Here is a 14,718-nt window from a genome sequence, read left to right as displayed (position 1 = left end):
CTATATAATGCACTGTTAAAGGCAACTATTTGCCTCCATGGAAGCTGCCCTGCTCTACAAAAGGAGCTAATTATATAGATCTGAGTGGATATGGGAAGAGGCAGTCATGCCCCTTAAAAAAAAGTTATTGCATCCGCTACAATGTCCATTTCAATTGAATGCATATAAGTCCCACATCACTAAGTCCCACAGCTACTGCTATTGCGGTTTCTGGGGCTGGTAGGTAATGTAGTGGATAAAGCCAGGGAGCCTGGAGTTAGGAAGATCTGAGATTAAGTCCTTATTTGCTAGTTGTGTGACCCTGAGAACTTAACCTCACTTAATCACTACATGCCTCAGTTTCCCCATCTGTAAAATGAGGATCATAATAGTCCTACCTCTCAGGGTAATTTTGAGGATCAAATAAGATAATAATTGCAAGCTTAGTGTCTGGCACACAGTAAATGCCATGTGAATGTTAGCTATTACTACTATTATTAGGAAGAGAAATTATGTTTTCCCTTTTTACATGGAACTTACATTTTATCCTCTGTAAGACATCTTTCCCAGACAACCCTTCTCAACTGCTACTGCCTTCCCCTTTCAGATTCCTTCATCTACTCCATATATATCTTACATACCTTCCTCATTAGAATGTGTACTCCTTGGGGACAAAGGCTGATTTTTATTTTGAATTTCATTTTTGGACTTTCTTTGCAACTTCAGCACTTAACCCAGTACATGGCATGTAAGTGCTTAAAAATCCTTCTTGAATGATGAAATATACATAGCGGTATTTTTTGTTTACAGAAATAAGTCAGGGACAGCTAGGTAGCACTGTGGATAGAGTGCAAGACCCAGAACCCAAAGAACTTGGATTCAAATCAGCTCAGATACTTCCTTAGCTGTATGTTCCTGGTCAAGTCACTTAACCCTGATCACCTAGCCCTTTCTGCTCTTCTGTCTTAGAACTGATACTAAGGGATTTTTAAAAAGAGTCATATTTTTACATACAGATCACATACATTAAAATATTGATATTACTAATATATTTTTACTAATTTAATTACAATTTCTAGGTCTTTCAATTACTGTGGCTGCTGCCTTTCCAACAGCAGTAGCAATAGTCATTTTATGAATTGCAAATTCAAACATGCTGAATGTACTGTTTTAAAATTCTCTAATAATACAATTCTTGAGCTTCTAGGAAACAAAGAAGCTGTAAGCCCTGTATTTTATATTATAAAGGATATTATTGGTTTTACCTTTCATGTCTTTGAATTTCATTGGCTGGACTGCCCATGGCAATGAGATTTGGAGTTTATCCAAGTAGAGCAATGCCACTGGTTAAATACTCACAAGATTATCTAATGAAAACATTGATCAGCTCTAAGGAAGCAGGAAAGAACACTTTTTTCCTTGCATAACAAAATAAACAATTACCCATTTGTTCAACAAAGAACAACTAACCTGGTAGAAGGAATGAAAGCTTCTTTCTCCAGGCTGCTGCACAATCACTCGAGACTAAGAAAAATACACATATTCTCAGATTTGTCAAAATGGTTATTTTCTGAATATCAACCTCTAGTAGTACAGAAGATAAAAAAAAAATTGCTCTGAGAATCCTATCTGTATTATGGTCAAATTCCCATCAGATTATCTTCCCTAAGAATAAGTAGTTGATCAATTTCTTACTCCTTAAAGAAGGGGATCCTCAGTTTTAGGGGCTGCAAAGCTACTGTGTTCCTTACCCAAAGTCTTGGGGAAGGATTGCCTTAGGAAATGGAATAAGTGCTTAAGTGGAAAGAGACCTATCCTTAAAAGTCAAGGGAAAGGCACAATAAGACTACCATATGCCCATGTCTACATCCTGATTTTAATTAACAGACACCACTGGTCTCAAATCAAGCAGTTCTCTATAAATGATCAGAGACTGCAGAGTGGGCCAAAATGGAAAAAAAAATTCTAAAGATGGTTTTAGGTGATTGCATTTTCAGAAGGATCTTCTATATTTAATGTACAGAGAAGGCAAATTGGAGAAGCTAGGAAACCCTTTGGAAAAACACAATGATAATACTCAGCCTTTTATGTCCTTCTCGAGGGATTTTGAAAATACAGCTGTGCCCCATCTGGCAGAGATTCAATCTAGACAAAATGTCGATTATGCTACCATCGAGAGAAGCAGGAAACTTCTAAGAGAAAGTGATGGGGGATCATTTTACACCCCAATCTAAAAGGATGCATCATGAACACTAGCACTGTCTGCTACCTGTGCTTCCTACTCCGTGTCACTTTATTTCAGAGCCCAATTCAAAGCAGTGAGATAGGTCTATAAAGTATTATTTGATCTATAAAATCAGAGCATTAGAGTATATGATTTGCAGGCTCTATGATACCTTTTTTTTCCTGGCAATCAAGACTGATTTAGCTACCCTGGCTGACTGTGCTTTGTACACTTTTTGGGCAATTTGGCCTTATAGTCAGATGGATGGAGTAGCATGAAACATATTCTCAATTTTATTAAATACAAAATAGTAAATGTCAGGCCCAAGTTTTTCTCTCTATATATAAGTCCACATTAAATAGCAAATAATGGTGAGCAAATGGAAAGCGAGCAAAGAAAATAATATGATTTCAAAAGTGTTAAATAAAAACATGGGAAATGGTGGTTTGCAATCATTAGAAAGATTATGACAGCATTGCAAATAACCTCTCAATTTGATCACTTGCACCTTACCCAAAATGCAGGCCCCAAGTCTGAAAGCATGAAGAATAAGCGGAAAAGAGAAATTTTTATCTATGTAATATGTAGTATCTTCAAATTTGATATTATACAACAAAAAGATGATTTTAAAAATATAGGAGAGAAAAAGGTCTATTGCCATGAAGGAAAGTTTTTACTAGAGGGAAGGAAAAGAAGATAGGATAAGAAACTACTTTTAAGCATTAAAAGAAATATATTATATTGGGAAAATGAAATGAACTACAAATTTAACATAACTTTGCTCTCTGAAATTAGGTACATTTTACCTTCTCTAGTAAATAATTATTGATGTGTCCTCCTATAGGATCCCCTTTGAAATCAAAGTTGATGTCCATATACTTTCCAAACCTACTGGAGTTGTCATTACGGTTGGTTTTGGCATTTCCAAAGGCCTCCAGTACACAGTTCGATTTCAGCAACATATTCTTCACCCTTGGGTACAGAGGAGTGAAAGAACATAGTAACAGACTCCGAAATGCATTTTAAAAAATCTAGACACTCTCTGCCTCTTAAAAGGATATCATTAGCCATAATAGCCTACCAAAGAAGTGATTCAGTGTCAGTCCCACCAAAATGTGTGCGTGTCTGGTGCTAATTAAATGTATTGACCCCCAACTTGTGTTAATTTTATTCCCCCCAAATAAAATCCTCAAGGGACAGAGATTTGCCACTGTTGGGAATATTCAAAAGAATGTACCAAAGTCTCTAGAGGCAGTTCTCAAAGGGAATTTCTGAAAGCATCCTGAGTATTAGTAGCACGTAGGACTATCCCAAAGTGGCTACTGGGAAAGGAACACTTAAATGGGATTTTTCATTCTGGTGCAGTTACCAAAAAATGAATGACAATTTTCCAATGAAGTCATCTGCTGCTGATACCCATAAGGCACAGAGGAGAGCCTCTGGGTCTCAAAAGGTATGCCAACACAGCTCAAAGGTTCCTTCCAATCAGTAAGGGTTTTGAACACCTTTGCAGCAACAGATGGTATGTCCGCCACCTGAGGATCAGGCAAGCTACGTTTTGAGGAGCTCCTTACATATTGGCAGTGTGGTAGAGGGAGAGGATAGAGAGTAGTTCCTGACCTGGATTCAAGTTTGCCTTTGATGTATAAAGGCTGAGAGACCTTGGGAAAGTCATTTAATCTATAAATGTTTTAAGGCAGAGAGATGTTGTGTGGTCCAACCAGATTAAAATGTAATTGGGAAATATTAACAAAATAAATAAAAATACAATAAAGATAATGTTAATTTATGGTTTTCTAAGTCAATAGGGAGCCTCATCGAGTTTGTTTCTATTTGAGACTGAAGCCAAAGCTCCAGGCAACTCTCTAAGCCAGGGAAGATATTGACCTGAATTGGAAGGTTGATCTTCCTTACTTGGGAGTTCCTGTTACCAATGAAGTCATGGATTTAATTCCATTCCAACATGATTTTGACCACTTGGTGATGTCTTTTTTAACCTTGGGGTTCATGAAGACACCTGCTAAAGTGTAGAGGAAGTACATCTGCTCAGGGAGAAAGGAAGAGCCTTACCAATAAAATCACAGGCTCTCTGTATTGATGTTTTCTCACAGCTTTATGGTCATATTTCACATGTTGGCATGAGGATGGTTACTATGTCCTTTTTATAGGATATTTGGCCTTTAATGCTTACAGGATGTGAATAGGGCAAAAATCTTGGGTTGTTCTCTACTCAGACCCCACACTGGGACTACTAAGACTTGTTTAAAGCCATGACCACAGATGGCCATCCTAATTTGGTTAGAATTTATAAGTATGCATGCAAAAATCAATCAGCCTCTAAAAGAAAAATGGCTCTGTGAATGCTCCATTAATGATGGGTCTTCACTAAAGTGTGGGCTCGGGAGGAAGACATCAAATTGTTCTTAATTGTGGCTAGAGACTTGGAATGGTTTTGTGAGCTAGCATTTACATTCCTGAAGCTCAATACCTCCATTTGCTTCAATATAAACTTTTATGTGGAGTGCTCACTAACAAGAGCTGATGCTTTATAGAGAGATTTGATTGGGTTACAAAATGCTTTCCATCTCTTTGAACTCACTATTCCCTGAGAGGTATTTAGTAATAAAAATATCCTGCATTTATAGAGTACTTGAAGGTTAGCAAAGCACTTTACAAATATGATCTTGTATTAAAAACACACAGGAGGAACAGATATTATTATCCCCATTTTGCAGATGAGGAAAGAGAAGCGACTTGATTCAGAACACAGAGTTAAAAAGTGGACTGGAGGCTGGGATCTGGGACTTAGGCTCCAAACCTTGATCTCTTTCCAAATATTGATGCTGCCTCTTTAATTATAGAAATAGGTAAATATTCAAACACAGTAACAAGAGATATTACCTAGTAAGACCAAAGTGGTTTGGTTGTCAACAGATATTTAGTGAATAACTGAATAGAATTTAAAGATGTAAGCTTAGGGAAAAAAATACAAACATACACACATATATATTTTACATATACATATATTTATATAGCTACATACACATGTATAGTGACTTAGAAAGTAGAAATGTATATGAATTTGATAGTAATATGCAACATACAGGTTTACCTTTCAACCTCTGCTCTCTGGCTGGGATTGGTAATGGCAGCAATATACTGCATTATATATTTACTGGCTTCAGTTTTCCCAGCACCACTTTCACCTAAAATAAACCCATAAACATGAATTACACAGCAGGTTAAAGTCATCATTCAAACTCAAAGGAAAAATGTAAATGGTACATATTTTTAAAAACCACATCATCAAATGTTATCATTGGTTACTCAAAATGACTCTCCTCAACCATAATCAAATGGGCTCTGAATTCTTTAATTCCTTTGATAATATACATATATCATATATATATATATAAAATAGTTTTAGGAAGGATACATTTTTATATGAAATAAATTGATTAATATATATAAAGTTTTAAAGAACAAATTTCCTATAGTTTTAGCAAGAATAAATTTTACATAAAATAAATAGATTAAAATGATAGTTTTAAACATTAAATTTCATCTAGTTTTAGAAAGAATAAATTTTATATAAAATAAATAAGATTAAAAATGATAGTTTTAAACATTAAATTTCCTCTAGATTTAGAAAGAATAAATTTTATATAAAATAGATTAAAATGATAGTTTTATTTTATTTTTTTTAAACATTATTTTATTTGGTCATTTCCGAGCATTATTCATTAGAGACAAAGATCATTTTCTCCGCCCCATCCCCCATGTATCCCATAGCCCACACGTGATTCCATTGGGTAAAAATGATAGTTTTAAACATTAAATTTCCTCTAGTTTTAGAAAGAATAAATTTTACATAAAATAAATAGATTAAAATGATAGTTTTAAACATTAAATTTCCTCTAGTTTAGAAAGAATAAATTTTACATAAAATAAATAGATCAAAATGATAGTTTTCAACATTAAATTTCCTCTAGTTTTATAAAGAATAAAATTTTATATAAAATAAATAGATTAAAAATGATAGTTTTAAATATTAAATTTCCTCTAGTTTTAGAAAGAATAACTTTTTTATAGTTTTAGGAAGAACAACTGTTTACTGCAAAAATGAAAAAAAATGCAGGATCAAGATTTATATGTTTTTTTAAAATTCAAGAAACAAAAGGTCCAAAATAATCTTTCTACTTAGAAAGATGAATAACTCTCAGGATTGACTGCTGATCAAGTAGAATGGAAACATTTACAGGGATTGAGAAGTCATTCACTGTCAAGATCACTGACCTAAAATAGAATTTTAAGGCCTTTGGGAGTTTAAAAAAAAAAGAAAAGGAAGAAAATGGGATTCTTTCAGGCAATAAAAGGGAAGGATAATATTTAGTGTCTTCAGTAAAAAAAAAAAAGAGTTGGAATATCAGAGAATGGTGTAGTACAGAAAAATACTGAATTAGGAATCAGAGATGTGAGATCTAATCTGGGGTTCCTGACCTTGCCCAGCTGAAAGACCTTGGGGGAAATCACACATTCTTTCTAAGCTTCAGTTTCCTCATCTGGAAAATCAGGATAATAATAACTGCCCTACCTTCTCGCCAAGGTTGTCATGACAACCAAATGAGATAACAGAGGTGAAAGTCCTTTTAAAAGTCTGAACTGCTACATCAGTATATGGTGTTATTACTAGTAAAGGAGGCTTTCAGTTTGTGGAGGATTTGCTCTAGGTAGCCTATGAATACAGAAATCCCAGAGTATTGTGCTGCACACAAAGGAACAATTGTTCTCAATACAAAATGCTACAGTAGCCAAAGCTTCCCTTCCACCATATTTGTTCAATTCTTCAATTACATCTGTGGACAAAGCCTCTGGTTAATGCAAACGTCCCCTCTTAACACCAGGTAGGTTCAGATTATAGGCATCCCCTCCTCGAAGATGGCTTAGGCAAAAACACAATGGCAGAAGAGAAGATGTGATAGGAAGTGAATTATAGGAACCACATTAAAAAAAATGGTCATCAGTTAAACCTGGGATTTTGCAACTTTATGGTAGCACTGAGGTATAATAGGTTGATGATACCATAATAAAAAATTGGTCAGGCCAGTACTTATACACTGCTATCCAGTACATCTCTGCTTCCTAAAAAGGGAAAGCCAATAACTTTCCATTGATAGTTTGTCCCCCATACAGAAAAACATTCTTCATTTGCAAAAAAAGAGTTAGCTCCAATGCTGCAGCTATTAGAAATGCATGTCCCAGCTGTGTGACCCTGGGCAAGTCATTTCACCACCATTGCCTAGCCCTTACTGCTCTTCTGCCTTGGAACCAATAGCCAGTATTGATTCTAAGGTGGAAGGTTGAGGGTTTAAAAAAAAAAAGAAATCTAATGGCAAATACTGGAATATATGCATGCATATATGGATGTATACATGCACATGGATATAAATGTGAGGAAGCCTTGAACACAAGGAAGGCAGGGGACTAGGAAAACATTGGGAAATTATTAGGAGGACTGGGAGAGGTGTTAGTTTAAAAGAAAAAATACATATGTGTATAACTGTTTCACTGTGAGCATTCCTTGCCTCCCCTCATCCCCTCATGTATATAAAACTGGTTATTTTTATTGCTTTTTTCTTACTAACAGATGGAGAGTAGAAGGTCAAGGGTTAGAAAAGAGGAAGAGAGGGGGATAGAAAAGATACAATGCGCAAATCCCATTAAGGTAGTCAGAGGTCCAGGCTTTGTTGGTATAGTCCTTTTTAACTACATGCATTACAAACGGATCCTAGAATGTGTCTTAGTCCTAGCCAGATTGTCCTGGGGCATTCATCCAGACCCAATTTGTGAGGTATTATAGATTTATGAAACTTCTTACATGAAAACTCTAAAGTGGAATAGGATAGTTTACAAGTGGGTTCACAGAGTTAAGAATGTTGCCTCTAGCACAGAGCTTGGGGAAAGGCATCCTTTTTTAGTTCAAGAGCTTTGCATTAAGAGGACATTGTCTGGGGGGGATAGGGGAGGGGAGACAGGGAGATGGGCAGCTAGGAGGCTCAATAGATAGAGTGCCATGCCTGGAGTCAGGAGGACCTGCGATTCAAATCTGACCTCAGATGCTTCTTAGCTGTGTGACCCTGGGCAAGTCACTTTACCCCAATTACCTGTCCCCTAACCACACTTTTGCCATGCAACCAATACTTGTATCAATTCCAAGAGACAAGGTAAGAGTTTAAACAAAAAGAGAGAGAATATTGGCTACAGACATAAGCCAAAATTAGAAGCTATCCAATTCACTAACCCCATGTTCTATAAGTCCTAAAACATTACTATCCATAGAAGGACTCCATCAAACAGAACTGCTGTGAAACCTGGAAAACATCTGGCAGAAATTAGATTCAAACCAGTACCTTATAGCATATACCACAATAAACTCAACTGAATATTCAACCTGAATATAAAAAATCATGTCATAAAAAGTGAAGTGCATTTTATAACTAGCTGAGAGAAGAATTTTTACCAAACAAGGGATAAAGATCATAAAAGATAAAATCAATAATTCTGATTACATGAAATTGAACAGTATTTGCACAAACAAAATCAATTCAGTAAGGATAAGAAGGAAAACAGACTATTTTGAGGAAAATCTTTGTATCTAATATTTCTGATGAGGATCTGATAACATGGATATAGAAGAAATTAACAAAAAAAAATATGGAACCGAGAGACGTTTCCCAATAGATATGTGGCCAAATAGGAACAAATGATTCTAAAATGATAAAATATTAACAACTATGAAAGGTTGCTTTAAATTGCTCCTAAATTGCATTAGACAAATGCAAATCACAACAACTCTGAGGTTTAATCACACACCCAGAAAATTATCATTAGTGTTAAAGTGGATATAAAAGAACACGTATGCTAACCTACTATTGATGTAGTTGTGAACTGGTTCAGTTATTCTGGAAAGCAACTTGGAATTAGGTTGAAAAAAGTGACTGAAATTTCAATACTCTTTGATCTGTATATATATATTTTCTAGGTATATATACCAAGGGAGGTTAAAGAGAGAGGGATGGCATCCATGAATACCAAAATATTGGCAGTGGTACTTTTTGTGGTAGCAAAAAATGGAAAACTAAAGTGGTTAGCCAGAAATTGGGGAATGACTGAAAAAATGTTTGTATATCAGTATGGGATACCATTGTTCTGTAAGAAAAGATTAAAGGGAGGAAGAATGATGCTAGACACAGTTAATAAATGCTATTTGGCTGTGTTGTTGCTGCTGTCATTTCAGTTGGGTCAGACTTCTTGTAATCCCATTTGGTGCTTTCTTGGCAAAGATACTAGACTGGTTTGCCATTTCCTTCTTCATTTCATTTTAAAGATGAGGAAACTGGGGTAAACAGGGTTAAATGACTTGCTCAGGGTTACTCAGCTCAAAAGTGTTCCAGGACTGATTTGAACTCAGGTCTATCTTGACTCCAGGTGTGGTACTCTATTCCCTGAGCCACCTAGTTGCCCAAACCATATTTTCCCCTTTGTTCCTGCCCTAGCCTCATTCTTTGTTACAACTGGATTAGAGGGGAGGGAATATATTTGAAAATGAATGTGAAATAACAACAAAAAGCATCAACATAGAAACATGAGAACCTCTTAGACCAGGTTTTTCCAGTGTAACTTCCTGTAACTACAGCCCTTCTTAGGGCCACGGTAAAAGAAAAGAGGGTAGCCAGGTGGTGGAGGGAACTACAGATGGGAAAAGATTAAATCTTTTCATTGAAACTGTGTCTTTCCAATGGCAATGGCCATGTGATTCAATTTGGAAGCCTAAGGAGAAGGCAGAAACTTCTTTCATCTCTTACTTCACTGCCCTTCTGATACCAAATTTTTAGTAAAAAAATATGGCAGCTTCATACAAGAAAAACGTACATAAGCATAATCATGATCTTGATTCTGGGGAGTAAGGGCATATAGGTAGGGAGCAGTACTGGACTTCATCTCCAGTTCCATAGCAATGAACATACTTCTAGACAAACAATAGCTAAAAGTCAGCAATTGTTACTGAATGAAGACAAATATGTGGTAAAGAAGTATTTGGTTTACAGTTTATAGAGTAAGGATCTTCCTTAGCTAGGTTATGGTTGGTTGTTGTCTTTCATACTTGAAGAGAACCAAAATGACATCACTGGTGATGTCTTTTGATTCTTGAGTAAATTGGATTTAAGTGAGGCAGAGTGGTACAAAATCACTCTCTCTTCCAGAATCATCGAAGTCCAGTGGCAAGATAAAATCAAGATTATCTCTCCTTAATTGAAAGTTTATATAATTATTTTTCTTTTTCTGATTTCAACTTGTTCATTTTTTATTTACTTAATTTGACTTTCTTCTCTTATAGGTTAGTTATGTTTATTAATTTTTGTTTATTTTTTATTTTTTAATTATATATTTAGTAAAACCACCCCCATCAAAAAACATTTGAATAAGCAAATGCAAAAAATTTATGTGCAAAACCACAAATTCCATTTTTTGTTTATTATTATTATGGATTGCTATTACAATAGGAAATTGTAAGAAAGTACTTAATAAATCATTCCTGCTTATTTTATCTCTGGGCAATAATTTACATATTTATTGATAGTCTTCCAATGGGAAGTGTTCAGATTTAACCAATTCTATCATATGTGGTTCTTATCTTTTAAGAAAAGTTTTATTGATAGTTTTTGTTTTTACATCTTGCTGATTTCCTAATGTAGCTTTCCTGTCTTTCTATATCCAGTAAGATGCAAAGACTCAAAATAAATATCAAAGAATAGTTTAGCACAATTAGTTTATTTAATATACCCAACAGCATGTCCAGCATGCCATGCCCATAGTCTCCCACCTCACCACTAAAAGGATGGATGGACATACATCTTGTCATCTCTTCTCCAATACCCAGACTGGTTATTTTCACTATGCAGTATTCAGGTTTTTTCTTTTTAATTTTTTATAGTTGTACACACACACAAAACACAAACACACACATTTTTTTTTGCCTCCTGATTCTACTAAGTTCAACCTTGGATTAGTTTCACTTTCATCTTTGATTGGTTTCGTCTTTCTAGCAATAACAATTTCTATGAGGCTATTCATGCCATTCAGTTAGTGAATGTAGCATTAAGAAACCACTGGAAAGAAAGCAATCTATAGGGAATTGTTAAATTCTGTAAAATCAGAGCTTCCTCTCCTCCCCACCCCAGAGGAAATGGCCACAATACACAAACACAGTAGAATAATAATATATAATCCATTAGAAATTATAAGTAAGTAGAAATGATCACCCATGGAAATGCTTACATAAAACAAGGGCTCTTAACCTTTTTGTGTGAGTGATGGACCCCTTCTGGTGAAACTTATGGACCCTTCTCAAAAGAAGTTTCCAAATGTATAAAACAAAATATATAGGATTTTAAAGGAAACCAGTTATATTGAAATAACTCTTAAAATATATAAAATTAAGTCAGACTGTAGGTTGAAAACCCTTAAAGTAAAATGATAGTGATTAAAAAATCACAAAATAAAATGGAGCCCACACGGGTTGTGCTTGTGTAACAATGAACCAATAAACAGAAAAAAAACCATAGGAAGCCCAGCAGCCTTCTCCAGCATACCTGATATCACAATACAAGTGTCTTTAGATCGCCTCTTCATTGCCTTGTAAGCAGCATCAGCAATGGCAAAGAGATGAGGTGGTCTTTCATAGAGCTCTCGCCCTTTATACTGTTCAATTGTATCTCTTCCATAGATGTTCAAGGATTTATAAGGGTTCATAGAAACAACGACTTCTCCAATAAATGTATAGATGCGTCCTTTTTCAAACCTGTAGTAGAGATGCCAAAGAAAAAGGAAGTGTTAGCTATCACAGATAAATGTTAATTCTTCTATATATGATTATTTCTCTCCTATTTTCATACCCAGGGACATCAAGAACAATCTCTTAGGTGGCACCTTGCTCCTGAGCTGTGGTCCTCTGTCTCCACTGACCTTCTGGGCATTTTTAGGCATCTCAGATTCAATATATCCAAAGAGAATGCATTACCCTACTCACCAAAACCCACCCCCTCATCCTAACCATTATTTCTTCTGAGGATATCACCACCCTCCTGATCCAAGTTTTTGTTGTTGTTGTTTTTTTCTTTTGGTGACATGAATTACTTTGACACTAGCCTGGGGAAGCCCATAGAACCCTTGTCAGGATTTAAAAAAATCATATTTGAAGGAAATGCTAAATTTCAATTAGAGGTCAGTGAAATTAAAGATGCCATTCTCCCCCCCCCCCTTAAATTCACAGATACCTGGAATTCTTTCCATGGATTCCCCAGGTTAAGAACTCTTATTCTAATCAGTCAGGTTTGCAACCTAGGTGGCATTCTTGGCTCTTACCCACTGCCCCTCATGTCCAGTGGCTGTTTTATGTATACTCTACTGTCATATCTCTCTACTGATGTATCTCCCACCCAAATTCAGGCATCACTTAGTTCTCATCTAGACTACTGCTTCTGTCTCTTAATTGGTCTCCTTTTGTCTGGTTTCTCCTTTCCAACTCCTCCACAGTCACTCAATTAATGTGCCTGAAGCATGGAACTGACTCTTATTACTTCTCTGCTTATAAAACTTCAGTGATTTTCTATTTCTTCTAGGCCAAAGCAAATTCCTGTTGTTGGTAATAATAAAAATAACAATTATAGAGAGTATTTACATAGTGTTTTGAGGTTTGCAAACCATTTTACAAATATCAGCTTATTTGATCCTCCCAACAACCCAGTGAAGTAGGTGTTAATACTACTCCCATTTTACAGATAGGGCATTGAGGCTGAGAGAGGTTAAGTGACTTCCCCGGGGTGATATGATCAGGGAATATCTGAGGCTGAATTTGAACTCTTGTCTTCCTTACTGGAAGGTCAGCATTCTATCCACTGTGCCATCTTGCTGTTACTTAAAAGTCTTTCACAAGCTGATTCCAATTGATCTTTTCAGGAGATTTACATATCATAGTCCCTCCCACACATGGAGTTTCAGGCAAATAGATCTACTTGCTGTAGACCACTGAGGACGATGGTCTCCATGCCTTTGTATAGCCTGCCCCTCGTGTGTGGAATGCTCTCTATTCCCAACCCTCTAGTTCCCTTCAAAGCTCAGCTCAAGTATCACTGAAACCAAGAAGTCTTTCCCGATCTCTTCAGTTGTGCTCCATCTGTCCAAATTGTATTTATTTTGCATATATTTCATATTTAGTTATCTCTATTCTTGGTGTCTCTCCTTAGTAAGCTCCCTGAGGGGAGGAATGGTTTGGTTTCCATTTTTTATCCCTCCTGGCTAGCACCTTCTGCCTGGCACACAGTACAATAAGCATAAATATGCATAAATGTTAACACATTGAATAGATAGATGTAAAGAATATGCATAAAATACTCAAAAACAACAAAAGACAAATTTTAAAATCTGCTTCTTGAACTGAATTCACATTTTGATAGACCCAGAATTTCCTTTGAGAATCAGTGGCTGCTGTTTCTTTACATGTGTTGTTAGAGAGAAAAGTCAGTAGAGCATAAGACAGAAGAGGAAGGTAGTCAACCATTTAGAGGAGAGAGAATTTCTACTCCTAAAACTGAGGGGGGAAGTCAAGAAGGAAAGAATAAATTTCCCCAGAAAGCATAGTAGAGGGAATAAATTACCTCTAGCAAGAAAAGGAACAGGAATTGAAGTTAGTCTGCAAGCTTATTCAAGAAATCCTGGGAAGTGTAGACATGGGATGACTGATATTGGCTCTGGAAGGGACCAAAGAGGACATGTAATTCCACAACCTCCATTTTAGAGATGAGGAACTGGAGACCTAGGAAGGTTAAATTATTTGGTCCTGGCTACATAGGTAGTGACAGAAGCAGTGTTTGAAATCAAGTCCTCTGACTGGAGAGTCAGTACTCTGGGACATTTCATCTTTTACTCCTATGTTGTCATCATTTTGTCGATTAGTCATCTCCAATTCTTTGTGACCCCATTTGGGGTTTTCTTGGAAAAGATACTGAAGTGGCTTGCCAGTTCTTTTTCCAGCTCATTTGGCAGATGGGGAAACTGAGGCAAACTGGATTAGGTGACTTGCCGAGGTTCACACAGCTAGAAAGTATCTGAGGCTAGATTTAACTCCTGTCTTTGATTGCAGATCAGGTACTTTATGCTGCCCTCTTACTCCTATATTCATTCTCAACTAAATAGATATAAATTCATATATACAGACACACATCAGACCCCTTACTGATACAAAATTATGCCCACATGAAGAAATATCTAGGAAAAACCCCATACAAATCTACAATCAGACACACACTCATAGGAGAACAAAGGGGTTGCCAAATTAGTCACACAACATGAGCCTGCGTAGAGCCTCTCTTTTAAACTTCCTTGCTGTCTGGTTTATACCTCTTCCAGGGATAACAGTGGTAATTAATCATTTTAGATTAAAAGCAGGGAACCTC

General features: G+C 36.1%; 1 protein-coding gene across 2 annotated transcripts in view; it reads right to left on the bottom strand.

Annotated features, from left to right (window-relative positions):
- Positions 1-14,718, bottom strand: part of MYO1D (myosin ID) — a 381,916-nt gene that overhangs the window by 255,927 nt on the left and 111,271 nt on the right. For both annotated transcript variants that reach the window (XM_056819463.1, XM_001368007.4), the window contains 4 exons: positions 11,857-12,065; positions 5,316-5,409; positions 3,010-3,175; positions 1,450-1,503 (listed from right to left, as the gene is read on the bottom strand). In XM_056819463.1, coding sequence (XP_056675441.1) covers positions 1,450-1,503; positions 3,010-3,175; positions 5,316-5,409; positions 11,857-12,065 — 523 coding nt within the window. The remainder of the gene's footprint in view (positions 1-1,449; positions 1,504-3,009; positions 3,176-5,315; positions 5,410-11,856; positions 12,066-14,718) is intronic.

The sequence above is a fragment of the Monodelphis domestica genome, chromosome 2 (assembly GCF_027887165.1).
Source record: "Monodelphis domestica isolate mMonDom1 chromosome 2, mMonDom1.pri, whole genome shotgun sequence".
Classification (NCBI taxonomy): domain Eukaryota; kingdom Metazoa; phylum Chordata; class Mammalia; order Didelphimorphia; family Didelphidae; genus Monodelphis; species Monodelphis domestica.
Note: the sequence above shows the minus strand (reverse complement) of the source record. Positions and strands in the feature narration are given on the sequence as shown.